Source organism: Pangasianodon hypophthalmus, chromosome 12 (assembly GCF_027358585.1).
Source record: "Pangasianodon hypophthalmus isolate fPanHyp1 chromosome 12, fPanHyp1.pri, whole genome shotgun sequence".
Taxonomy (NCBI): domain Eukaryota; kingdom Metazoa; phylum Chordata; class Actinopteri; order Siluriformes; family Pangasiidae; genus Pangasianodon; species Pangasianodon hypophthalmus.
Genome location: NC_069721.1, coordinates 21,985,325 through 22,011,087, shown reverse-complemented (window position 1 = coordinate 22,011,087; position 25,763 = coordinate 21,985,325). Strand labels below are relative to the sequence as shown.

Sequence of the window (25,763 nt, the reverse complement as noted above, 5' to 3'; positions counted from 1 at the left end):
AAAGGTAGGTCACCTCAGGGGTCATTCTGCTAATGGTAGGCACATCGTAACCAGCTGTGAGGAAGTTTGTAGTGTACTGCTCCAGATGAAACTCACGCAGCCACTGGAAGATAGCTTCGGCATCCTGAGGCATAAAGACACACATTAGTCCACCAGAGAAGCAGCCCTGCAGCTATACATGCAGCGGATATAAAACGTCTACAATAACCTGGCTGCACAAGTGTGTAAACCCATTAACTAATACTTTTTTAAAGCAATGTTTGCTTGTAATACAGTTTTTTTTGGGTAAGATTCTACCAATTTCGCACATCTTCATTTGGCAATTGTATTCCACTCTTCCTTGCAAAAATGCTCCAGATCTATCAAATTCCGAGGGGATCTCCTGTGCACAGCCCCCTTCAAGTCATTTCACTCATTTCACAGGTTTTCAATAGGATTTATATCTGGGCTCTGACTGGGCCATTCCAAAACATTGATCTTTTTCTGAAGCCATTCCTTTTTTGACTTAGTTTTGTGCTTTGGTTCAATATCATGCCGGAAGGTGAATTTTTTCTTCATCTTCAGCTGTCTAACAGAGGCCTGCAGATTTTGTGCCAAAACAGGTGGGTATTTGGAGTTATCCATGATTCCTTCTATCTTGTCCAGAGCCCCAGTCCCAGCTAAAGAGAAGCAGCCCCATAGCATGATACTGCCACCATCGTGCTTCTCCATTGGTATGGTGCTCTTTGGGTGATAAGCTGTCTTCTTTTGGTGCCAAAAATATTTTTTACAACTATGCCCAAAATGTTCTACCTTGGTCTTATCAGACCATAACACATTTTGCCACATGTTTTTTGCTAAATTTAGGCAGGCTTGGATTTTTTGTGTGTGTGTGTGTGAGAAAGGGCTTCCATCTAGCCACCCTACCCCACAGTCCAGACATGTGAAGAATACAAGAGATTGTTGTCACATGCAGGGAGTGACCAGTCTTTTGGCAGCCTCCCTGATAACTTTTCTTCTTGTCCTTTTGTCAGTTTTGGAGGAACGCCCTGTTCTTGATAACGTCACTGTGGTGCCCCATTTTCCCACTTGTTGATGATGGTACATCTAATGTTTTGGAAATTCTTTTGAACCCCTGTCCTTTAGACAGTGAGATTCCGTACATGCTTTGTAAGCTCTTTGAGGACCATGGCTTCAGCAGTCTGATGACACAAACAAGATGTCAAGAAAACCTACAGAAACATCTGATCTTAATCTTGAGTCTTTTTCATGAGTTTGAATGTGATTGGTTAATTCTGAGCATGCCCCATTATAAAAGGTGTGCATGCGCAACCAGGTTATTCTAAGTTTTCTTTTTTTTCCCTTAAAATGTTTCTATTTGTTTTTCACTTCAGTTTTGTTGGTTGCTATAACACACTAAAGATAAAACCTTAACATGGCTGTGTAGACTTCTTATAGCCACTGAAGTGGAATATTTGAAGGAGTATAAAATGAGACAATATTATGTCTGTGGCCATTCTGAAGTAATCACGACTATGCCGTAGTTTGGGTTTGAAGAGTGTTCTGTTGTCAGACACATACACAAGAACTTGAGAGAAAATTAATACATTTTTTGAAAATGTTAAGTAGACTACAAACAAATACCAACGCACAAGCAAATAATAAAGATGTGGAACCTACAGCAGAGAAACTTGTTGCCACTGATCACCGAGCATTACAAAAGCAAAGAGTCCACTGATTGGCTCCTTCAATAATAACCGTGTAGAAAGGGTTCTTGGCCCTCTGTGCAGGTATTTTGTTCAGAATGGACTGTATTGTACGTTAGAAGATTAGAATCTGAATGAAAGCATAAAGTAACATTTGCAATGCACGAACCTTGCCCTCCAGTAACTGCTCTGGACGGACAACATGTGGCCTGACAGCTGGTTCACCAGCTCTGGAGCTGTTCTGATCCGGCCTGCGACCTGGAGGAATCATACACAAACACACACACAAACATACACACAGTTACTACAGCTACAAAGTCAAGTGCAAGTCAGGATGTAGATTTAGTGCTTGCTTTAATTACTTAGTGAAAAGGTGTGTCTTTGTTTAATCTATGATGTAATTGTTTCATTGGATTTATGAGTCAGTGAGCAGATTACACACAAGAGAAGAATGTTTTTCACCTCACCATGAACAAGTCCTTATTTACACAATGATACAGTGCACATCATGACACATGACCCACAGTCTGATTGTGTATTAGCTACATTTAAAGACGTTAACAATGCCAAACTATTTTGATGCAAGACAAATTCATACAATTTTGATTCAATACTATACCTATATTTCCATTACAGTCCTCCTTTTTGGTTTTTAGACTGTTATGTCATACAATTTATGACTAGAAGGGTTGCCAGATCTACAAAAAGCAACCCAGTATAACTTCAAAACCAACTGAAAGTGTTTATATTTAGCCATCACAATGCATTTCCAAACCATCAGGCACTCATATTGGTTGATAAATATTTTACTCACACTATCCATGTAGTTACACAGCTAGTCAACCGTATCATAAATATTGACACCAGTGCTCCATAGATAAATATGTACACCCTTAATCATTGCTGTACAAAACGTCTACACCAAAGACACAAATGTAATCTGAAAAAGTGTGCTTGAAACAACAGTAGCAGTTTGTCTTTTTTTTCAGTTAAATGTATGTTTTGGAGTAAACCAATATCCAAGCAGATAAAATGTGATGCACCGTGTGGTCATACTGTGCAAGTCCCAAAATTTTCTCCAGAAAAAAAGTTATAGGTCCAATAAGCAACTTACTGTATTGCAGTCTAACTGATATCTACATACAATCACTTTATTTGTACCTGGAGCACCAGAGCACTAGGTATTAAAAAGCAAACCGCAGTTAATCTATTAAACCCAATTTTTCACAACCATTCTTTCACCAAGCATGAGGCAATGAAAATTCCTACACTGATTATCACACATGATTACATTTAGTTGTCGTACCTTACCTTTGTATAATAAACCAAATTTCGGAATGTTTCTTGATCTCATGCCTAAACTTCAGATCCTTTAAAACAGACAATGAACATCCTTCAGTCTTCTTTTTACTTCTTATCAGTATCTCAGGACCAATACCACTCTCAGCTCCTCTCTCTTTCTCTCTCTCTCTCTCTCTCTCTCTCTCTCTCTCATTTCTCCTCCCATGCAGGAATCCCACACTGCATGTAAGCCTAGAATAGCTTAGGCAGGACTGACTCCTGTGAATCTGACATGACTCCCATCTCTTTCTACTCTTTTATTGCTTTCATGAGGAAATAAATTGTGCTTTCCTTCCACATTCCAGAAATGCCAGTCAAATACATGTTGATCCTCCTCTACGCACCACACTCACACACTCAAGTTTAACTGTATGAGGTTGTCTATTGTTTTTGAACTCAAAGTAGTGGTAATAGTAAAACCAACAGAATCTGAGTATATGAAAAAGATTTCACTGAACTGACCTGGAGGCTCAGGGTTGATGACATCAGAAGCCAGGCCATGCTGTTCTACCACTTCACCACCAGAGGGCAAGACCTGCACAAAAACAAAAATTCACTGAGGGTGTTTTCAGACTAGGCATGATTGGAGTCCACAAACAGGATAAACCTCTCATCCTGGTGTTAAAGAACAGCACGTCATACTTTTCATCTGTTTATAGTTACCTCCTATAGTGCTGAAAGTGGAGACTCCTTCCAAAACTGTTAAACATCTCTTCACAGAAAACTTCATCATATCAACAATTACACATTTTTTAATCCATTTATATGGAGTGTCCACTACAGAAGTCCCTATTAGACTTTTTGAAAGTGTGCATTAATATAAATCTGTGATTTGCAGCTGCACTACAGTCAGACCTGCTGTTTTAGAAAATTAATCAGCACCTTCTGACCCATTATATATGATACCTTGTTGATGTCCTGTGCAGTGGTGCTGGTGTGATGCTGTGCATTGTGGGTAAAGTTGCCCTCAGTGCTCTGTCCACTGCCAGCGCTACGACTGCTCCCTACACTGCCTGCGCTCCCAACACTGTTCCTGTCTCCTGAGAGAGAGAGAGAGAGAGAGAGAGGCAGAGAGAGAGGCAGAGAGAGAGAGAGAGGCAGAGAGAGACATAGAGAGACAGGGAAAGAGACAAAGACATATAGATAAATAGACAGAGAGAGAGACATACAGAGTGAGAAAGTCAAAGACAGAGAGAAAGTCAGAGACAGAGAGAATAAGTCAGAAACAGAGAAAGACATACAGAGAGACAGATGGACATACAGAGAGACAGACATAAAGAGAGAAAGAGACAGACATACAGAGACAGGTATACAGAGAGACAAATAGAGAGACAGAGAGACAAATAGAGAGACAGAGACATATAGACATACAGTGAGACAGGGAGAGACATACAGATATACAGAGAGAGAGAGAGAGAGAGAGAGAGAGAGATCAGTCAGTAAGAACAAGACTCTGTACACAAAACATTGTGATTATAAGAGTAAGAAAGAGAGAGAGACAACAGTCAACAGTGATGAGGATCCGTACACAAAACGTCGTGATTATATAAGGGAAGAGGAAGAGACGGCACTAACTAATGAGTGAGTACACTGAAGATCACAGGTGAGTCCGGTAACTGGTTGAGCTAAAGACCTGCTCTTAAAGACCTTAAAGTTATCATCACATACACTGTAGTTAGTAGCGCTCAGTGCTCATTGGCCTTGAGCATCAGACATGAGTACCGGCTGGACAGGAAGCGATGGGAACATGACGACAGGCTGGGGGTACACAAGGACAGACAGGACAGCTGATGGGGACTCGGGTGACTCTTACCAGTGAAAGAGCTCCTGAGGACCCAAATATCCTCTGGCTCTTTGGAACTAGCTGGAATACACAAGGCACTGGGACTGTCGGGAGGAGAACCTAGCAAACACACACACTTTAAAGGGTTCTGTGGGGGTCTGTGGGCTAAGTGGACAACCAGCTGGTCAAAAAAAAGACCTTCCGAAGACATGAGTTGTGTAAAATTGTGTGGAATGTGGGGTAGATGGTTATCAACACTGGACTGGAATGTGTCAGGTACTGGTACACTTGAAATGTTTAATCTAGAACCTCTCTGGGCTCCAAAGAACCCAAGAAGAACAGTGTACTGATACTGGTGAGTTTATCAGTTGTGTTTTAGTTCAAAACTATCATCTAAGACATCATTAAAGATTTAGTTTCAGTTCTTTAGTTTGGTGGAAACCCTTAAAGAACCCTACAACAGTGGGTTCTTCAATGGATATTCCAAGTATAACTCATTTAGAAATCAAAGAGGTATCCAAGAACCCTTTCAAGAACCCTTTTTTCTAAGTCTATACTGACTTAGGTTAGTTTTTTAATGCTTGGTTCTGTGGAAAAGGTTCTATAAGACCTTTGAAGATCTACTGTAGCTTTGGTTGTTTGAAGTTTTTACAAGGAATCCTACAACAGAGGTTGTTCCCTGTCAGGGAGGGTTCCAAGTAGAACCCTTTTAGGAAGCTAAGAAACCTTATCTATTCAAAGAACTCTTGAAGAACCATATTTTGTAAGAGTGTACTGACACTGTTCTGCAACACCTTGAAAAATGTAGCTTCTTTTTTAACCACTAAAGGTTCTGTGTAGAACCTTACATAGAACATATAGGGTTTCCCTGCCAGAAAGAGTTCCAAGTGTAACACCCATAGAAATTTAAGAACACTTAACTATCCAAAGAACCCTCCCACTCTATAACACATTTAAAGATTTAGCCTTTTTTTTTTTTTTTGGCCCTTTGGCAAAGGTTTTATGTAGAACTTTGCAACAGAGAGTCTTAAATTTAGAGAGTATTACAAGTAGAACCCCTTTATAAGAATCTTTGAAGAAAGAATAATTTTTTTTCTAAGATCTATAATTTTTATGAGCTTTTCTAGGTTGGTTTGTGCAAAAAGTTTCCCTCTGGAAGAAACTTTTTTTTGAAGTGTGCTAATGAGTGTGTGAGCAGAAGAACACACAGTACCTGGCTGCTGGTTCAGGCCGTTTTGGCGTGGTGAGTTGGGATGAGTGGGTGAATACAGGGTGTAAGAGTCGTCGGTATGGGGGGCGGGGCGTGGGCTGGAGGGGGGCGGAGCTCTGGCTAGGGTGTGATGTCTTTGGCTGGGCAGTGAGGCCTGACGAGAGAGGAAGCCCCCTGCAGACATACATGGAATGCTGAATTATTATTTTCAACAAGGAGGAAGGGGTTTCTTGCTTAGCTCTTAGTGATTAGTTTTCAGGTATCAGTGGTTTGTTTTTAGCATTATTTAGTTGTATTACATAGTTTTTAGTGCTTACCTTTTTAGAATTTAATGTTTAGTTTTAGTATTATCTTTTAATTGTTTCATATTTAATTTCTTAGAATTTGGTGTTTAGTTCTTAGTGTTTTATTTTTTAAAGTTTAGTTTTTATTGTTTCTTTTTGGTGATTAGTTTTAAGTGGTTTTATTATTATTTTCACTAGTTTAGAGTACATTTACAATTTTGTGGCTATGTTCAATGTTTATAGTTTGGTTTTTTTTGGTACTACTAGTTAACTAGAACTTGGCTGTATGTAGATGCTTACAGCACTCTTCATGCACTTGACAAAACCTGAAATTTGAAAAGTGTTTCATGTGTATTATTTCAGTATTTAGTGTTTAGTTTTTTTTTGTGTTTAGTTTTTAGTGCTTATTTAGTGTTTAGTACTTAATTAATGTTTATATTTGATTTTAGTGTTCAGTTTTTGTTGTTTTTTAATGTTTACTTTTTAATCTGTAGCATTCAGAGTTTGGTATTTAGTGTTTATCTGTTAGTATTTGGTTTTTAGTGATTAGTGTTTGGTGTTTAGTATTTAATGTTTGGAATTTAGGAAATTTTAGTCTTTCATTTTTAGTGTTTAGTGCTTAGCCTTTAGTGTTTTGTGTTTAGATTTTAGTGTTTCAGGTTTATTCTTCAGTCATTAATATTTGGTGTTTAGCTTTTATCATTTTTGGTGTTTAAAAGGTTATCTGTTTGGTGTCCATGGTTTAGTGTTTAGTGCATAGTGTTTAGTTTTAGTGTTTAGTGCATAGTGTTTAGTTTAATGTTTAGTTTTAGTGTTTAGTTTTAGTTTTTATTGTTTGCTTTTTATTGTTTGTTGTTTAGTTTTAGCTTTTAGTGTTTGGTTTTTAGTGTTTAGCTGCTTGTTGGAACAAATGAAAGGACAGGGAAAAGACATGGTTCAGCAATACTGAGGAAGCTGCTTACTTGACACTGACAATATGACATGACAGACCGCTGATTCTGCCCATCAGCCACTCTCTCTCACACACATGCACACACGCGCACACACACACACACACACACACACAGAGGACAAAATGTCAACAACTCTTCATTTCAGCTCCGATTTTCTACTCAGCCTTTTTCAGCTCAGTTCCGCCAACAGCTGATTATATCCTTCTTAATCCTATTAAAGTGTGTGTGTGTGTGTGTGTGTGTGTGTGTGTTGTGTGTGTGTGTGTGTGTATCAGATGTTGCCATAGCTGAATTCTGGAACACAGTCAAATAAAGACAAAAAAAGCTGGTTTTGACCAAATTGATTTCTTTTTCTACCTATAACATACTTTGAAGTCTCTCCTTGAAAGAAACCATAAATATATTTCCCCAAAAAGATGTGGAATTTACTGTTTTGATTTACATTATAACCTCGTCTATTGTCCCGCAAAGCTCATGTTGTGTAAAGAGCCAGTAAGTGTGATTTCCTCACACAGTGAATGTCATGTTTTGATCAAGTCCAAGCTAAGCAGTTCAGTCTGTAATCAGATACCAGCTTCCAAAATGTCTGTGATGCTCGTGTGCCATCACATCATCATCAAAACAGAGAAGAGCACTTGCACACTCTGTACACATGACAGCAGACAATGATTTAAAGTATCTTACAAAATAAAAAGACATTAAGATGAATGAGTGATTATTTCTCCACTGATTTTAGTGTGAAGTGATATCAGTGGAGTGATTAGACGACGATGAGGCTTGTGTTTGCCGTGAGTGACTTTTACCTTGGCGATGAGACAGAGACTGATGTGGATGGTGCTGATAATCAAAGTGAGAATTCAAATTTTAATAGAAAAATATTGTATATTGATAACAATGTCCATATCAAGGTGTGCTTGTCAGTTTTTTAAGGTTAAAATGTTTGTTTTCTGTCACTCTGAGGAAAACAATTAGCAGGTTCTCTTGTCTTTCAGAGAGCTTTCCAAGTAGAAGCGTTGAGGAACCTATGTTAAGAGTGTCACTGTAGTTAAACAGAAATACATTTTGAGCAAAGGTTTGTAGGTGAAATAGTGTGTATACACCAGTTGCCACAAGGCTGCGCTGTTGCGATCCTCTCATTACACTGACACTGCTGAGCATCTTCATCCCTACAACCCCCTTCACACTGGACTCAATGAAGCTCCTCAATTTCAAGATGTCCACTGTGGTGTGTAAGCATGTAAACCTCACACTTACCTGATCTCCGGGTTATGACCTCCACGATGGACGGAGGGAAGTATCCCACACGGTCGATGCCTCTCTGACTGTCATGGATGTGTCCTTTCCAACGTCCGTCTACGTGCTGCTCCAAAACCTAAAACACACCAGTGACCTCATTAAACACAAAACAGAGGCGATGCTAGCACGAAAGGTTTGATTATAGTTTGTTTATGCTATTTCTTCTCACTAACTCTTAGTTGCAAGAGTTCTTTTTTTTTAAGTCTCATTGCACATTAAATATTCAGAACACAACTCTGTGATCTTCTTTCAAATGTCAGTCAAAGTCTCTTGGTACACTGTTTCCAACCTTACAGCTTAACCTCTCGTGTTCCAGTCCTGATTTAGCACAGCATGCTGAGCAAATGAGCCCATTAGCATTCCACAGATACTACACAGGGTTAAATTTTAGCCGAGAGCGTGTGCCTAACGATCAAACTGATAGGGGGTGGACAAATCCGTAGTCTGGGTGCAGATTTTGAGTCCAGGATAGTAGTCTTTCTTTCTTAGTTGCCTGATGGAGAAGTAGATTCAACAACTCGAAAAAGAAAATAAACCCTACTCCTTCACTGACTTTCACAAAACAAGTCTTCATCTGATATGTAGCTGTGATTAAACGTAACGCTCGTGGTGGTGTGATGAAGCTCAATGCTGTGACTAGTGTGAGCTACTCATTCCGAATCCCACCACCTGCTGCACTACAACACACTGGCTGAGAATCTAGCTGACGGTACAATGGATGAGTTTTTCAGAATCAGGAACACGTAGGTATGTGGAAATACTGACAAAAGTCTAGCACAAAGCTGTCCTACTGTATAACTCTCCTGCTTCCTACACACAGTCACCTCACTGCCAAACAGATCACAATAAAATCAAGACAGTAACAAGACTCGAATATGTTTTATATGTGATACGAGGACAGAACACCACAATTCATAGCTGAAGCTTTGGACAACAATTTACTGACTTTTTGTCAAGGGCGCAAACACGATGTGCTACTTTAGAAACGTGTTGTTCATTTCTCTCCGTCTGTATTAATGTACTTAACTAGCTAACTAGCTCAACATACGTTACACTGCATTATTATAGCTAATACTTTTAGATTAGTCAGTTTCCAGGCAACCAAAAGATGGTACTAGGAAGCACACTGGAGCTTTTACTTGTCTGAGTTTTTTTGAGGGTTTGTCCAACGATGTGATATGACATACAATTCTATAAATAAATTCATAAGAAATGCTCTGCCCACTAAACCACATAAACTTGTATAAATGTAGAAGACATATGTTTGGATCGCTCTGAATTCCTAAACAGTTGCTATGATCATTTTCAATGTTTCTGTTTATTTATTTAAAGACCCGAAATGAACTCTACTTAACAAACAGGAGACTACTTTTTTTTTTGGTAGACCCCTCATAATCTCACATTGGATGACAGCTATTTGGCATAAATATCACCTCACACACACAAACACAAAGTCACGCACCCACAGCTTGCCATGTGTTTAGTGCAGGGCCTCAGGGTACACATTTCCAATGCAGCTCATGAAGTACAAAACAAGCCTGAGGGCCGAGGGAAAAAGAAAAGATCCAAAGAGAAATAAAAAACAAACGAGCATGACAGCGTGTCTGTGCTATAGTGTACGCCAAGTCCCAATCGCTCGACTCGCACATCATAGAGTGATTGAGAAGAGCCTGTTGCAGCATGTGGGACCACAGAGCTTCAACACACACAGCTGGTGTTACTTTTCTTTCCACTATGTACTCCTGAATAACCTTCTGCAAGTGTAGTGTGTATAGTGTAGTTCAAAACAAAAATACACACCGCCATCAATCACATGGCTTGTTTAAAGTGCCACTGTTAGTCGTAATTAAGGATGACACTTCTATGAATGTGTAGAATAATCGTAGAACATGTAAAGTGCTGATGACTTCCAGTGCCAAATATACTGTTACTTTTAGAAGGAATAAAACCCTTCGTGTTGTGCTGTTTTTAGGAAAATAACCAATGACAGGGTGGTGTGATGCAGCGCGAAGTGAAGTGGAGTTAATGTTACCACCCCAAAGTTGATTATTTTACTACATCACATCCAGAAGTGGTTTATTCCTCTTATATCACAGCAATTTGCCAATGATTCCATTTTATATTTATTAAGGAATGACATTTAATCTGTTTGTAGTTATATTTAATGTTGTGGAACAAGTTATTTCCTGTTTTCACAGTTTTCACAGCAATAAAGAGTTGTTCAACAGTTGGCCTTTTTTTCTCTCTCGAAGTTAACATAAAAAAATTCAATAAAAAAAACCCCAAAAAACTGAAAAACTGCAAAGCCATCCATCCTGAAGACTTTCCTGTGTTGACAAACTGATACCTCCACTGGAGACTCCTTCCCTAAATGCTAAATACACACTTTCTGTAAGGAAACGTTTATTTAGCATTATTGGAAGGAGTCTGCAGTGTCAGCACTTTGTAACAGTCAGCTGTAAAGCTCTAACTTTATGTTCTCCACCCTGTAAGAGACTTCAGAGACTTCAGGACAGGAGTTTGTGTTTTGTGGTCTCTCTGTAACAAGATGCATTTTTTTCTGTCTTATTAACTTCAGTAGAAAGTTTATAGCTGCTATAAGGTCCGTGATAACAGGATCTTGTTTTGCAGACATTCCACAGCATTAAATGTAACTATAAATGGATAAAAAAAATTATGACATGTTGCTCATTAATATATAAAAACTGCTTTGGTATAAGAGGAATAAAACAGTCCAGGACATGCTGTTAGGACATGCAGGAAGTACTCTGCTTCATCACACCACCCCGTTTTTGATTATTTCCCTACAACGGCACACTCCCACGTGTTTTATTCCTTATTGGAAATTCTACTGAGACATGGAAGACATTGAAAGGTGTGACACTAGAAGGATAGTTTGGATGTTTAATCTGTGATGGATGCAGGAGATAAAAAGCAGAAGAAAGAACATGTCTTGGCTCATTATTTAGATTTGGGGTTGATGTAAAATTGTGTACTCTGTGCTTACCATGATGACGTCTCCAGCACGTATGTTCAGAGCTGTAGGGTCGTGGAGGTTCCAGTAGTCCTTTAGAGCTCTCACCTGCATTGCTCCTGAGGCTTCTAACAGCACGCACACACACACACGCGCACACATACACACACACACACGCACACGATTTATATTTATTTAACTTTTAAGACAAGTATGAACACCTATTAATGGATCCATACAGATTTCAGCAGATGTTATTCTAAATAATATCAGCTGCAAATGCAGCCATCTTATGAGCAAACCAAATAGTTTCCACTGCAAGGAGTGATGGATTGCACAGCCTTGTTTTCTTGTCACTACACCACCAATATTTCAACACCGTAAGTGTTTGTGCCTGGGGCTTTAACATCGGGCTCCTCACAAAGCCTTCTGAGTTTTAAACAGGTAAATATACACAGAATGGTTTTGAGCATGCTAATTAGAGCGTCTGCTTCAATCACACACTGACTGAATGCCAGGAGGCAAATGATTTGGATTCTTCAATTCTATGAAGGTCTTCTTTAAATCTAATACATTAACATTCTGAGGTAATGAGTAAAAGGTTGTGAGTTCACGAGGACACTTGAGCTAACTGTCCAGAAGCAGAGTAAAGCCAGCAGTGTCTTTTTTTATATTGAAATGCTTGAAAATATAGTGCATATAGTGCATGCTTGTATTTATAACCAAATACCAAACCTGGGTGTTATATTGAAGACAGAAATCTGAAAACAATTGCTTAAAATCCAGCTGAACTCTCTCATGGCTGAAATGTCCTAGTGGGCGTGGCCTAATATTCTAACTAGCACATTTGATTGACAGCCCTCTGTCTGAGACTCTCAGCCTATAGAGTTTTGAGTAAAAAACACAAAGTCTGACAATCTGAGTCCGTAATATACTCTGAGCTGGACATTTTGTACATTCAGTCACTACAACAGTGACTCAGAAGTGTATTTTTAAATAAATTAGGATATCGTTTAATTGTTTCTCTACTAAAATTTGCCGAGGAAAATTTTTTCCCTGATTAAAAATGCCACGATTTTGAATATACAAGAATTTGCAACTACAGGAGCACAGAGTGACAGACAGGAGCCAGCAGCCAATCAGGAGAGAGAGAGAGAGAGAGAGAGAGTGTGTGAGAGAGAGAGAGAGAGAGAGAGAGAGAGAGAGAAAGAGAAAGAGAGAGAAACACAATCAAAGCAAACATGAGTGAAAGATTCAAAGAGTCTGACATTCTACTATAATAATACTAAGGATTCAGGACTGATAGTGTTTTAGCTTTTTCTTACTCAACAGTTATTTATTAGCTCTCTACGTTGTTTGGAAGCTCATGAAAGATAGTCAGCTAATTTATGCTCATTTTGGAATTTGCATCTTTACCCAGTTGTAAAGAGCGCTCATGATTGCCAGCTAGTGACTAAAACAAGGTGTATTTTTCTGCTGTATTTCTGTGTATTTCAAACTGTCATATCCGGCATGACTGAGTGATTCGAGCGCTCTGCTCACATGACCTGCATCGTTTTATCCTCTGATGATGGTTTTAGCTAGCATGCTAACATTATGCAACTTTTTTGCCAAACATTTTTGACAGGCTGGCGAGCAAAATACACAGATTCATTCTCTACACAATTTACCGATTTATTTTTGCTAGATAGCTAGCTAGGTAGCTAGAGTTAGCATGCTACCCTTGTGTAACAGCCACAAAGATGCAGAGAGTCTCACAGAAAAGCCCCTACATTCAGTACGCTGAGGAAACCCTTTCCTTTAACCAGCTTATATTTTAGCTAGCTAGCTAATGTTTGTTAGCTACAAATAGTTCATTCTGTGGGAGATGTGCATTTGATTAAACCCCTGGAATTTCTGCTTGATTAAGCAATCACAATCAGAGCTAACCGGCTGACGCTAGCTGAATGACAAAAGTACAGTTCCCATAAATGACAGCTATGATAAAGTTCTTCCATTTTCACAACACTTATTTTCTTCTATAAGTGAGGACCTTTTCTGAAAGAAATGCACACTCTTCTATTTCCTGTTTAATATCCATTCAGCAGGAAGTGGCCTTCTGCGGCGAGCTGTAATCATTACAGGAATTATTTTAACTCGGTTTATTTTGAGTCTCATTGTTCTTATGAGAGTAAACATTACGTCTTGAGATTTTATGGGCTAAAATGCTGCAAGGAGATGAAGAAACAGGAAGGAGAAATGCGTAAGTGTGGAGCCTGTCACCTCGGAGCAGTTGTTTGATGTCTTTGCTGGCGTGGGACGTGGTGAACTGGTTCACGATGTCCAGGGCCGTTTGGTTATACGTGTTCCGGATGTTCACATCGATCCCAGCCTATAGAATAGAATACAACAACCAGAGATGTGCAGTTGGGTTTTAATAGGAAATATGTTGATTTTTTTTTTACATGCGTACATTTTAGTTTTAGAATTAGGTTCTCTAAATAAATGTTATCAGATGCTTCAGCATTAATTTCATAGTGGATTTTCTGCTTACGTCCAATAGCAGCTTGACGACGTCGGTTTTGCCGTAGAGCGCAGCCTCGTGAAGCGCCGTTCCAGCTTTGGTGGTTCTGTTGATATCAATTCCCGCTTTCAGGAGCAGCCTGAATTATGTGAAATAACAAGATAAAATCAGCATTTTCTTCTGTTTAGCACACAAGTGTTCATGATTTTAGTGTGTACTCTGATGTGTGGCTTAATTTCTCCTGGAAATGACTCAACCGCAAAATATTTGTAAAAGGAAGTACGCCTTGTTTATCACTAATGAACACTGTTATGGGTTCTGACACGCACCTCCCTCTCAAATGTCTTCTCACATCGTACTTTCATTCCAGATAAACAGCTGAAGACCAGCATGCACGCACACACACACACACACACACACACACACACACGCACACACGCACACACGCACACGCACACACACACAGACACCAAGGTACTAGTAGACACAAGGATAAAAATTCACACAGGTCTCAGGTAGCAGGGATGCTCAGTGTGTGTTAGAGATCCAGACACCAGTGGAGATTGAGAATGAAAAGGAAAGAGAAATTGCCAGGAAAGAAAACTCCCACACCAGCAAATATGCTCCTAATCCAGAGGAGTACCACTCTGCTCCAAACATTCCAGCTGTGTTCATCTACGGCATTAGATACACAGCCTCCAGGCAGACAGCTGCTAATCAGGTGCTAACTCAACAAGCTTTAAGAAAACTTTTCTAAAAAAATTACTTATCTACCAGGAGAAAAAAAATTATGTGATGATTAGGCTTGCGTGATGCGCAGTTTTTCCCTGATCACGATTCTCCATTTTAAAATATCATGATAAACGATTTAATCGTCTACAACCAGTAGCCTAAAAAAAGACAGAAAACAAGCATTTCAATCTTTTCGGGTTTAAGGACAGTCGTGAAAACTCAGCTGGATGTTGGATTTTTAAGTGATTCTGCAGTGATGCGCAGTAAACACTAAAAAAAAACTCATAACAGTACCTTTGGATATAATCCTTGTTCAAATTGGTTGTCTAATGGCTGACATTTTCTGTTTGTGCTGCTCAGTGTTAAGCATGAGAGCGCAAGTCGAAAAAAACTGCATATTAAATCACTTTTTAATTATAATTACCATTAACATTATTTGTAAAGTGTTAGATTTGACACGTAGCTGTAGGCGTATTTAATCAAAATCAAAATCTTCATTCGTGTTTCTTTTTCGAAAGAGCCACTTTGACCATTTTTGGCCTAAATAGATTTTATTTCACATTAATGAATTCAAAACATTCTTCATTTACCTTGACAGAAAAGCCAGGGAGCCAATACTTGACATGAGCACATGAGATTGAGGGAAGGGGACGGGGCTGCAGTTGTCTAAAGGTTATAACTCATAATTTCTGCCCTCTGACTAGGAAAAACCAAAGAAAATGCCGCCTCAACTCAGAATTCCTACTCGGGATCTCAGGACGGTCTTCTCAACTCCGAGTTCAGCAAGTGAAATCAGGTCAAATCAACATGGCTGCTCACAGCATCAGCAGTAAACGCAGTAGCACTTGTAAATGTTAGATGAGTTATACAGTGTATAGTAGTATTTGCTTTAGATTAATCAACATACAGACAATCACTTGTTAAATCTATAATACTGAATATACCATTCACTGTTTTAAGGAGGAAAATATACATCACTCATCACTGTTAGCTGCACAGCTAGCATTTACTAACAAAAGACAAACATGGAGGCATCCATGTTTTGTTCCCACTTTGTAGCTCGAACACACAAAGGCCAAAAATGACATAATTCCGAGCTCCGACTTCCCGCTTCTGAGGTAATCGAATGCAGCAGTGATATCGGTGAGTTCTAATCAAATCTGCACAAATCATTCCACATTAATATGAAGGTGAAAATGTTTTTTATTCAATTAATTTGTTTGTGGATCTTCTACAGGTGCCGGTCAGGTAATAAAATAGAATATTTGAATAACATAACTGAGTATTGTGGCAAAGTAATATAATTTAGAAATGATAATATTATATCTCACAAGCTTAGTGACAAGACTAAAATGATTTTTATTTTAACCCACTGCCTTTGATGAAACAAAAATAACACTGTGAAATTGTCACGAACACACTAAAGTCATCACCACATGTGATCAGAAAAGTAACTTTTTTTTTCTTTGATTCCCCAAACAACAGATTTTATACAACATATGGTATTGCAACTACGTAACAGTAACATAACCAGTGACAAACAATGGTGTTAGCTCCGCCTCCTAACACCAACAGTTCCTGTCAGGGCCAATCTCTGAGCAGGTACGCCTGACAAAAACCATGTAACTAGAATTTGTGGTACTGTAGTGGTGGCCTGTGGAAAAGCACAGGTGCCAGATGTTAAGTGGAACACCAGACAGTCAGTGTTGAACTCTTGAGAAATACCCTTAAACCCGTCAGCTAGCTGTAACAGCACCCCGATTATGTACTGAATCTCTCAAAAGAAGAAATGTAATGCAAATGTAAGCATGTAGTCCTCTAAGCAGAGCTCTGCTGAATCTGTATAATGCTTTAACACTGAAGCTTTCCGAGCCGGAGCCTGCTCTCAAGCTCAGCTCTGCCTTTTTGAACGGATTAAAGACACTCTGATCATCTAAAAATAAATAAATAAATAAAGCTGTCTTCACATGGTGGTAGAAAGACCCACATTAGGACTATTTGCAAATTATCTTCCTTCCTCAGATGTTAAATTGAGTTGTTTTATATCATTTCAGATGGAAAATGGTATGATATGGGGAAGTAGGCAAAAAAAAAAAGGAAGCTGACATTATCTATGATTTATCCTTGCTATTATCCTCCGGTATTCCAGGAGAGCAGTTCAGAATTATGCATTTTTTTTCTTATTAGCTTAAAGAGGGAAAAAAGAGGATGGTGAAGGAACGAATGTTTATATCTGCTATAAAATAAGTGATAACTAACTTTTTTTCCACAGACGTTCCACAGCATTAAACATGGCTAGAAATGGATAAACCCTACAATATGTCATTCTTTAATAAATAAAAATTGTTAGTGTTGACAAATTGCTGTGGCGTAAGGGAAATAGAAACATCAGAATGTGCTATTATTGGAAAATAATCAACTTCTGGGCGTTCGCCGCTAACAATTCCGCTTCACTGTTTGTTATTTAACCGAAAGTAAAGTAGAAAAATGGAGAAAGGAGTCTCCGGTGTCAGCACCATTAACAGTCAGATGTAAAGCTACTTCATGTAACTATAAACAGATAAAAAATGTACTGTTGTAATTTAATAAACAAAACATTGTTAGCATTGGAAAATAAGATGAATAAAACACTTTGGGACGTGCGATTATAGGTAAATAATCAACATCGGCGCATCACAACCCCCCATTGTTGATTGTTTCCCTATAACAGCATGCCCCCAAGTGTTTTATTTCTTACTTGTGGACATTTTAATCTCTTTAAATTCAGTTCAGTTTGTCAGATGTTTCAGAATCCCCATTTATCTCCAAGCACAGCCTTGTGAAGTGCCGTTGCAGCTTTGGTGGGTCTGCTGATATCGGCAGAGAATTCAGAACTGAGGAAAGCCGGGAATAGGGGGATGGTACGTGTGTTTGGGAATGCGGGAATGAGCTTTCATAAATGGAAAGCAGTGGAGTAGTGTGACGGGAGAGCAGCTGACTGGCCGGAGAAAGCCAATCTGTCTTCACTCCTACACCATGTCAACACTCAGCATAGACACATCCCACACAGTGCTGATGAGAACAGTCAAACACACACACACACATACATACACACACACCCATACACACAATTAATTCAGTCAACCATGTGCAATCAACTCTCCTCTGTCTCAACACCTCACTTCCTTTACAAACACGTCAGACATGAACAAGAGGACCAGCCTATGCCTACAGGCACACCTGCATTAAAAAGACACTCAAACTCTCAAACACACACACACACAAAACACATGCTGATCACCAGAAAAACAAGACGAGACACATAGAGGAAAGCAGGTAAAGAAAGTGAAGGATGAAGAAGAGGTAAAGAACCTGATGATGTCCTTGTGGCCGTTGCGAGCGGCGAGGTGTAGGGGTGTGTTATCTCTCCCGTTGCCCTCCAGTAGAGCCACCACCATGTTACTGCTCAACAGCAGCTGCACCACCTGACACACACACACACACACACACACACAGAAGAAACTTAACTAAACTATTACTTAGTCTAGGGGTTCTTGACTCCAAGCCTGCACTGTTTAAAGTTCTCCCTACTTTCAATACACTTGGATCAGGTGCGTCAGCGGTCTGAAAAACAACAAACTGTACAGGGCAAGGGATCCACAGGACTGCACTCAAGAATATCTGACTTATTATAGGTTTGAATAATATACTTTTAATAATGTGATAATCATTTATTGTAGAATTATCATGAAATTATATCAATAAACAATGTCATCCTTGAGTTAACTACATTACAACTATGGTTGTCATGATTGTCTTCATTTTATTTTGATTTCAACACCAAAATGCTAATTTAGAAAAAAAAATTGTACTATTTTTCTTCTTCTTTTTCTAATAATAATATTTTTGTATGCTATGTGTTGAGTATTTCTAGGTATGTAATCTCACATATGATACTACATACTCTAAATAAACCGATTGGCCTGGAAAAGAAAAGTTGGCCATCATTTTTTTCTTAAAAAAGTTCCTTAAATGTAATCAATTCATAATTATAACACAAATAGTTTTGGTTCTAAAATTGGCTGAGCCCCATTGTAAGCCATTCGAATTCTCCATGTACGCACACATGACCACATCACAATACCTGAATTCTGTATTACTGCTCCAGGATTTAAACCAATAAAACTAAGCATTGTTCTGTGAATAGAATACCCTAATCTTTGCTTGTTATGTTGCTTAGCAACCAAAACCTACGGACAAACTACACTGTGTGATGGAAGCAATGAAGCATCGTTTATTGCAAATATTGTTGATAATAAATTCAGTTATTTATTGAACTCTGGAATGTATTTTAACAACACCCTTACCCATGATACAACCACGGTAACACACACCCTCTCATGGTCTTTTCTTCACACTCTTAAAAAGGTTGAACCATAAGGTTTATTCAGTTGTCCCTCTGGTGGAAGCCATGAAGTTTCTATGTAGAAACCTACAATAAAATGTTTTCAGAAATGGTTCCAAAGAGGCTTCCAATTAACTGTTAAAGAACCCTTGAAGAACCCTTTTTTTCTAAGAGTGTATGTATTAATTGGGTAAGTCTGTGGTACAATCTCCAAATTATTGGTAGAATTTTCTACCTAGAACTTGTGCAATTTTAACAATCTTGGTTCTTGGTATACTCTTGAAGGGTTCTATAAGAGTTCATTGATACTCCTAACAGTTCTTAGCCTCCTACCTCTACTCAGTACCCTCTGTTGTGGGGTTCAACATGGAACCTTTTAAGGTCCCTTCAGAGGGATAAATGAATAAATACTCCGTTGAGTTGAACAATTTCTAAGTGTAGTTAATGATGTATGCGTGACCCTGACCCGTCAGGCTCTTCAGTTCGCCTGGATTATGTCACATTTCAGCTGGTACAAAGCTTCCAACTGAAGCCGTGTCTGCGGCAGGGTGCAAAAATAGACGCCTTCGCCTCAGACTGCCTCTGTGTAGCGTGTATCTTCTCTAGAGCGAAAGATTAAACAGAAATAGAAATAGCCCACCCAGGCAAATCTAGATTAAAATGAAATAAAGACTTCAAAACGCAGCTTATGCCCAAGAAAAACCCTCAGTAAAAGCCTTTCACACACCGACAGGCCTCCTCAAACAGCTGTTATAACCAGTTAACTGAAACTTCCCAACCTCAGATTACACAATGTAGTGAATCCGTACTGAAATACCACACGCGCAAAATATTCTGGTTTCATTTCCCCAGCAGCTGGTGGCTGCTATGGATATATATCCTAATAAAATAATGTGAGGTAGTTACACTGGTAAGATTATGCTAGATAATGACAACAAAAGATGTATTTCTAGGCGCGGAGTGCTTCCTGAAATATGCAAAGTTGTGTACTTTCTGTGGAACAAACAAACTGGGTGAAAATAAGAGAAACTTGTATATATTGTATTTTCTACATTTTTTTAATACTGAAGTCTAAAATGAATCCTCTTAACAAGTCAACTTAAAAAATATTAAAGCAGCTTTCCTAACAGAATAATTTTATACTTTTCCTACTGCTGCAGTTTTTTTGCCATTTAATATCTTTACAAAAAAAAGTACTCATGAGAAAGTTAATAAAGTCATACTGTATGTACTGTATCAAGTGAAACAGAAAATGACTCACTATGTCACAGACAAACAAAATCTATTTCAGAACAAGCAGTGCTGATGATTATGAGATGAAAAAAAAACATTCAGTATAACGACAAAAATGATTTAATCTCACGTATTATCATCAAACATCATGTGGAAAAGATGATGTTGACGTCACGTTTAGCACTTTGCTTTTAAGCTAGCTTGATTAGTGTTAACAGTTAGTATTGTTATAGACTAGGGCTTTCAAACTTTATTTACATTTCTACAACATGTGTAGTCCCAGCCATAGACACTCCACTCTTTTGTATATGTCTTTTGTACACTTTTCTGGCCACAAGCTTTAGGATCTTGAAGCTTGATATCTGATTGGTACTCTGCATTTCCATGTATATGCACTTTCGTGCACTGATTTCCATTGGGAAAACAAACTTTTGAATATGGCAGCAATAAAGTTTTCAGCATAAGATGTAATAACCGGACTAAAAAAAAAATTCAGTTAATAAATCAGCAGTGGAACCTTGAAGATACAGCTATGGAACAACTGTAGGAGAAGAAGCAAATGTACACTCTTACAAGCAAGGGTAAATCTAGAGTGCCATAGCGTTCTTTAGTTTGTCCCTTTGGAGGAACCTTTAAAAGTTCTATGTAGAACCCTATAACAGAGGGTTTCTAGATCAGGGTTCCAAGTAAAATCCCTTTGGGAAGCCAAAAGGACCCTTTAAAAATTCTACAATTTTGCTTTTAGAAATGTCAGATTAAAGTGCATCTCCATCCAAACTTAATTTATAAGTACCACTTATTTAAAATGTTTATGAAATGTAACAAAATAAATATATTATACTATTGGGGAAAGGAGTGTTTGATGGTTTTAATAGATTTTAGGGATTTTATAAGTTCTTCATTCTTAGCTTTTGGATACTCAGAGTTCAACTTAGAGCCCTTGCAAAAAGGGAAACCACTCGGTTAAGGTTGGTTTAACCATTTTTGGATCTCTTTATGGTTCTAGGCTAACTCTGCCTAAACTTACCTTTAGTCTGCCAAACTCACAGGCCAGGTCCAGTGGGGTCTTCTTGGCCTTGTTGACCATACAGGCGTTGGACTGGTGCTGGAGAAGCATCTCAGACTGGGCAGACAGATGGAGAGAAAAAAGACTCACATTTAGCAGAGGATCTTTCACTACTCGCATCAGGTTTCTATGATCACACGGTGAAAGATGTCACGCTGAAATGTCCTTTGGTTGTAGGCCAGAGCATAAAGGACATAGAAATGTGTCAGATTCTTTCAGAGATGTATGACGACATGTTGTGATCAGAGTATCCTCTTACATACGTTGTGAGAAAGTCCAGGACTCAGAGAAAGCTAACACGTAACACGTATGTGAAGCAGCCACTGTACACCTAGTTTTGGGTGCTAGCTCAAAAAGCCATTGTTCAGAAACAATGACCAGCAGAGTAACGCCATCAGTACTGAGGACATTTCGTAAGCCTTGAGCATGTGAAGACATGTCTCATTTTCCATTTTGTTTTCCTCTTTCACCACAGGCTATAACAACCATGTTTACTCCACTAACAGTGTTACGTGTCTCCTAAAATGCTACACCTTTGTCCTCACCATGTAATCCCTTATCTTTATGATAAGGAAAAAATTCCACTGCATAAACAACATGGCTTTCTTTTTATATATGAAAGAATATATTATTATTATTGTATACAAAATTATACCACACAGGAGCTGAATACTTGATTCTAATTAGTCAGAAGGCAATGTACTTATTCTAATGTAATCATTTCTATAGCAGCTCATTCAGAGGGACTTGTATGGTGGATATGTTATTTAAAAGAAAAATATATAATTGTATTATTGGATAAATAGAGCCTGGTGAGGGATGTAAGTGATAACAGGAACTAATTGTCTTGCAGTCATCCCACATTACATGTAACTATAAACAGATAAAAAATTATGGCATTGTTCATTACTAAATTTAACAATTGTAATCACTGGCAAATTGCTGTTGTATAAAAGGAATAAAAGAATTTAGGACATGCCGTTATAGGAAAATAAACAACAAGGTAGTAACAGCTTCACATAAGGCCACATCACACCATCCCATCATTGATGATTTTCCTATAATACCAACACCGGCATGTTTTATTCCTAACTAATTACATGCAATGCCATAACATGATGATATATTATGATATTCCTTTAAAACAGCAGTAATATTATTTAAAAATGTAAAAAAAAAAAAAAAACATAATCTTAAACTATATTATTTTGATCATGTCTAGGTCTAGACAAAAGTAACAGGTTCATATTAACATGTTTTAAAAAAAAAAAAGGTTAGCTGGTATTAGAATGACTCATTTGCTATGATGTAACCATGAACAAGGGTGTGGCTTATTTGATTGACATGCAGTCAAAACATGTTATTGTGCTCCTCTACCCATTACAAGCAAACTTCCATGTGAGCAGTAAACTGGCGAAGGGAAAAAACAAACTTGTTTCTGGCTGAATCTAGAACTAATTATGCACAACTTGCAACCATAAAACACTGAAATAAATATGATGAAGGTGGGTGTGACACTGGGAATATAGGCTGCTGGTGATTTAATATGTTTACTGCTACTGCAGTATTGTATAACATTTTAATCCTTTTAAATACTGTGCTTTACCAGAAACTATTATATTAAATAATACGCTTATTATGCCTTACATATAATTCCAGCTCTATTCAGTGTGCACCTTTACTTGAGCAGAATCATCCCTTTTCCACTGTTAACACCACAGAGTGCAGTACTCACCACATCGTAGTGTCCATACTGAGCAGCCAGGTGCAGAGGGATTTGTCCATCCTGTGATGCTCCGTTAACAGAAGCTCCAGCTCTCAGCAACATCAGGACAGAGTCGGCTTTTCCTTGCCATGCAGCATAGTGAAGCGGTCGCATTCCTACAATCGGATCATGGCTATGGTTATAACTTTGCATAAACCAATCCCAAGTTTAACATGATGCCAATACCACGTCCTGAGTCCTGAGTATCGACCAATACGTGATACCAATCTGATACTGATATCCTAACACTGACTCTGTACAAGCTTCTGTTGTTTAGTTATGCAAATCTTTACAGGTGTGATGGAGGCATGCTATAAGACATGTCTTATTTAACCCCAATTATACCCACTCAGAGATATTCCGATGTTAAGCTTTAGCATTCATTCATGCTACCATTTAAAAATGTAAACACACTAGACGGAATACGTATTTTCATTCTTCCTTTCAGCATTTGTGATGAGCTCAGCTTTCATTTAGTTTTGTTTTGGGGTCATGTCATGTGCTTTTGTTCACATTACCATGTGCTTTTGTTTCTGATTTAGTCCTGTTTCCTCCACACATAACTACCCTAATGTGTTCACCTGTTTTGTGTCTCACCTTGATTATTCTGAATATTTCTACCCTGTTGTTTCTGCTCTGCACTGCAAAGTCTTATCATGTCTTTTGTCCGGTAAATACGAGTCTTGTTGTCTGCTTCCATGTTTTCTTGTTATGACCTTGCTCATGTTTTCATTTATCATAATATTGATAAACCTTATGTGATGCTTCATGTCTGTGTTCTAACCCCTAATACAAACTTTGAGAAAGATTCCTGGATTGCGCTAAAGAAATCACACACTGTGTTTAGGAATTTACGTTCTACCTCCAATAACCACACACGTTACAAAAGACTTGATAAAGACTTCTGTTTGAAATTTGGCTCTAAGATAAATGTAAATAGAGAGGATGCCCATGTATTCAATTATTTCTGATTCAAAATGTATTACTTATGAATTTAATAAGTGCTTTTTTCCTCCAAACAAGTGGTATTTACTCATAATTCCAAACAAAGAGCTTGGTATATTTGAAAAGGTTATGAAAAGTTGGATGAAGCTCCTGCCTGAAGCTGGTTTAAAGGTGCCAAGAGCGTGCATCACTTCATTAAGGAATAATGCTATTTAAAATTTCAAATAGTTTGCATTATTTTTTAACACTCTTCTTTGTTAATACATAATTCTATATGTGTTATTTCATAGTGTTAATATCTTGATTATTATTCTAAAATAACAGAAAATTTAAAAATGAAAACTTTCTATGACTACAGTTGTCCAAACTTTTGAGCTTTGCTGTAGTCACTAAATAATCTGCTTTATGGTGCAGAACTGGACTTTGAATCTAAGTGACTGTAATTGCAAGCATTTTTTTTATAAAGCATGCCATTAGTCCTGCATGAATAACTAAATGAATATGTTGTTATGGAGAAGTTTATCACCATTGCGGTCCTTGATGTCTACTGTAGCCTGGGCGTCCAGAAGCAGAGACAGCAGGTCCGTGGTGCCTGTGAGGGCCGCATGATGCAGAGCCGAAAACCTGAATGATGGAATAACATTTCAGTGTTATGCTCTTTGTACTGTCCTAAATTCTTATATTCACTGACACTGCTGGAGTCTCACGAACAAGAGACTGCTTGATCTTGAGTAAAAAAGTACAGAGGATAGATTCTCAATTCCTAAGCGCCTTAAGGCTTTCGAACAATAAAACTTTAATAAAACTTTCTGTCCTCCACCCACAATGTTTTAGAACTGACGACACATGTCATTAAAACTACTAGCTGTATAATAATCCCCAGATTAAGCTGACTTTTCCTCTGTGGAGCCAGACTCAAATTTCTTCACACTTTCAGAGACAGAATCTGGTGAAACAGCAGTAATCCCAACAAAACCCAACTGTGTGAATATGATAAAAAAAAAAAATGCTATTTGTGATTTTAAAGAAAATGCATTCGCTCTCTTGACTCATAACAGAAAGGATTGTTTCTACTAAAAATTCTTAGCCTGATGTGGTTTCCACATTAAATATGTGCAGAAATGCAAAACTTTTTTTACAGGAAATTCTGAAACTGGGGCACTAAATGTTTATGTAAGGAATAAAAAACTTGGGGGTGTGCTGTTATAGGAAAATAATCAACAGGGTTACTGTTACCATCCCAAAGTAGATTATTTTACAATTACAATAAGAGCACATCCAGAGATTTTTATTCCTCTTATATCACAGGACTTGCCAATGTCAGAAATGCCAACGATTATAATTCTTATTAAAAAAAAAAAAAAGAACACCACATCATACTTTTTATCCATTTATAATTACATTTAATGTTCCTGTTATCACTTGATTATAGCAGCTATAAACAGTCATCTCCTCATCAGACTCTCTTTTGTGCTGGAAAATAAGAAAATAAAATGTAGGTTATGTTACGGAGAAACTGCTGAGCGTAAACTTGTCTGTCCTGAAGACTTTCCTGTAGCGGAAAACTGACTGTTACAAATCAGTGACACTGGAGACTCCTTCCATAATG

The 25,763-nt window shown here is 38.1% G+C and overlaps 1 protein-coding gene across 5 annotated transcripts in view; it reads right to left on the bottom strand.

The window, feature by feature from the left end:
• The window catches only part of caskin2 (CASK interacting protein 2), a 54,417-nt gene that overhangs the window by 7,898 nt on the left and 20,756 nt on the right, over positions 1–25,763 (bottom strand). For 2 of the 5 annotated variants that reach the window (XM_026914927.3, XM_026914929.3), the window contains 14 exons: positions 24,681–24,778; positions 23,180–23,325; positions 21,406–21,501; positions 18,113–18,225; positions 14,060–14,168; positions 13,789–13,897; positions 11,560–11,654; positions 8,511–8,628; positions 6,023–6,193; positions 4,840–4,929; positions 3,933–4,066; positions 3,489–3,561; positions 1,855–1,943; positions 14–124 (listed from right to left, as the gene is read on the bottom strand). In XM_026914927.3, coding sequence (XP_026770728.3) covers positions 14–124; positions 1,855–1,943; positions 3,489–3,561; positions 3,933–4,066; positions 4,840–4,929; positions 6,023–6,193; positions 8,511–8,628; positions 11,560–11,654; positions 13,789–13,897; positions 14,060–14,168; positions 18,113–18,225; positions 21,406–21,501; positions 23,180–23,325; positions 24,681–24,778 — 1,552 coding nt within the window. The remainder of the gene's footprint in view (positions 1–13; positions 125–1,854; positions 1,944–3,488; positions 3,562–3,932; positions 4,067–4,839; positions 4,930–6,022; positions 6,194–8,510; positions 8,629–11,559; positions 11,655–13,788; positions 13,898–14,059; positions 14,169–18,112; positions 18,226–21,405; positions 21,502–23,179; positions 23,326–24,680; positions 24,779–25,763) is intronic. The other 3 variants (XM_026914928.3, XM_026914930.3, XM_026914931.3) reach the window with 3 other exon arrangements.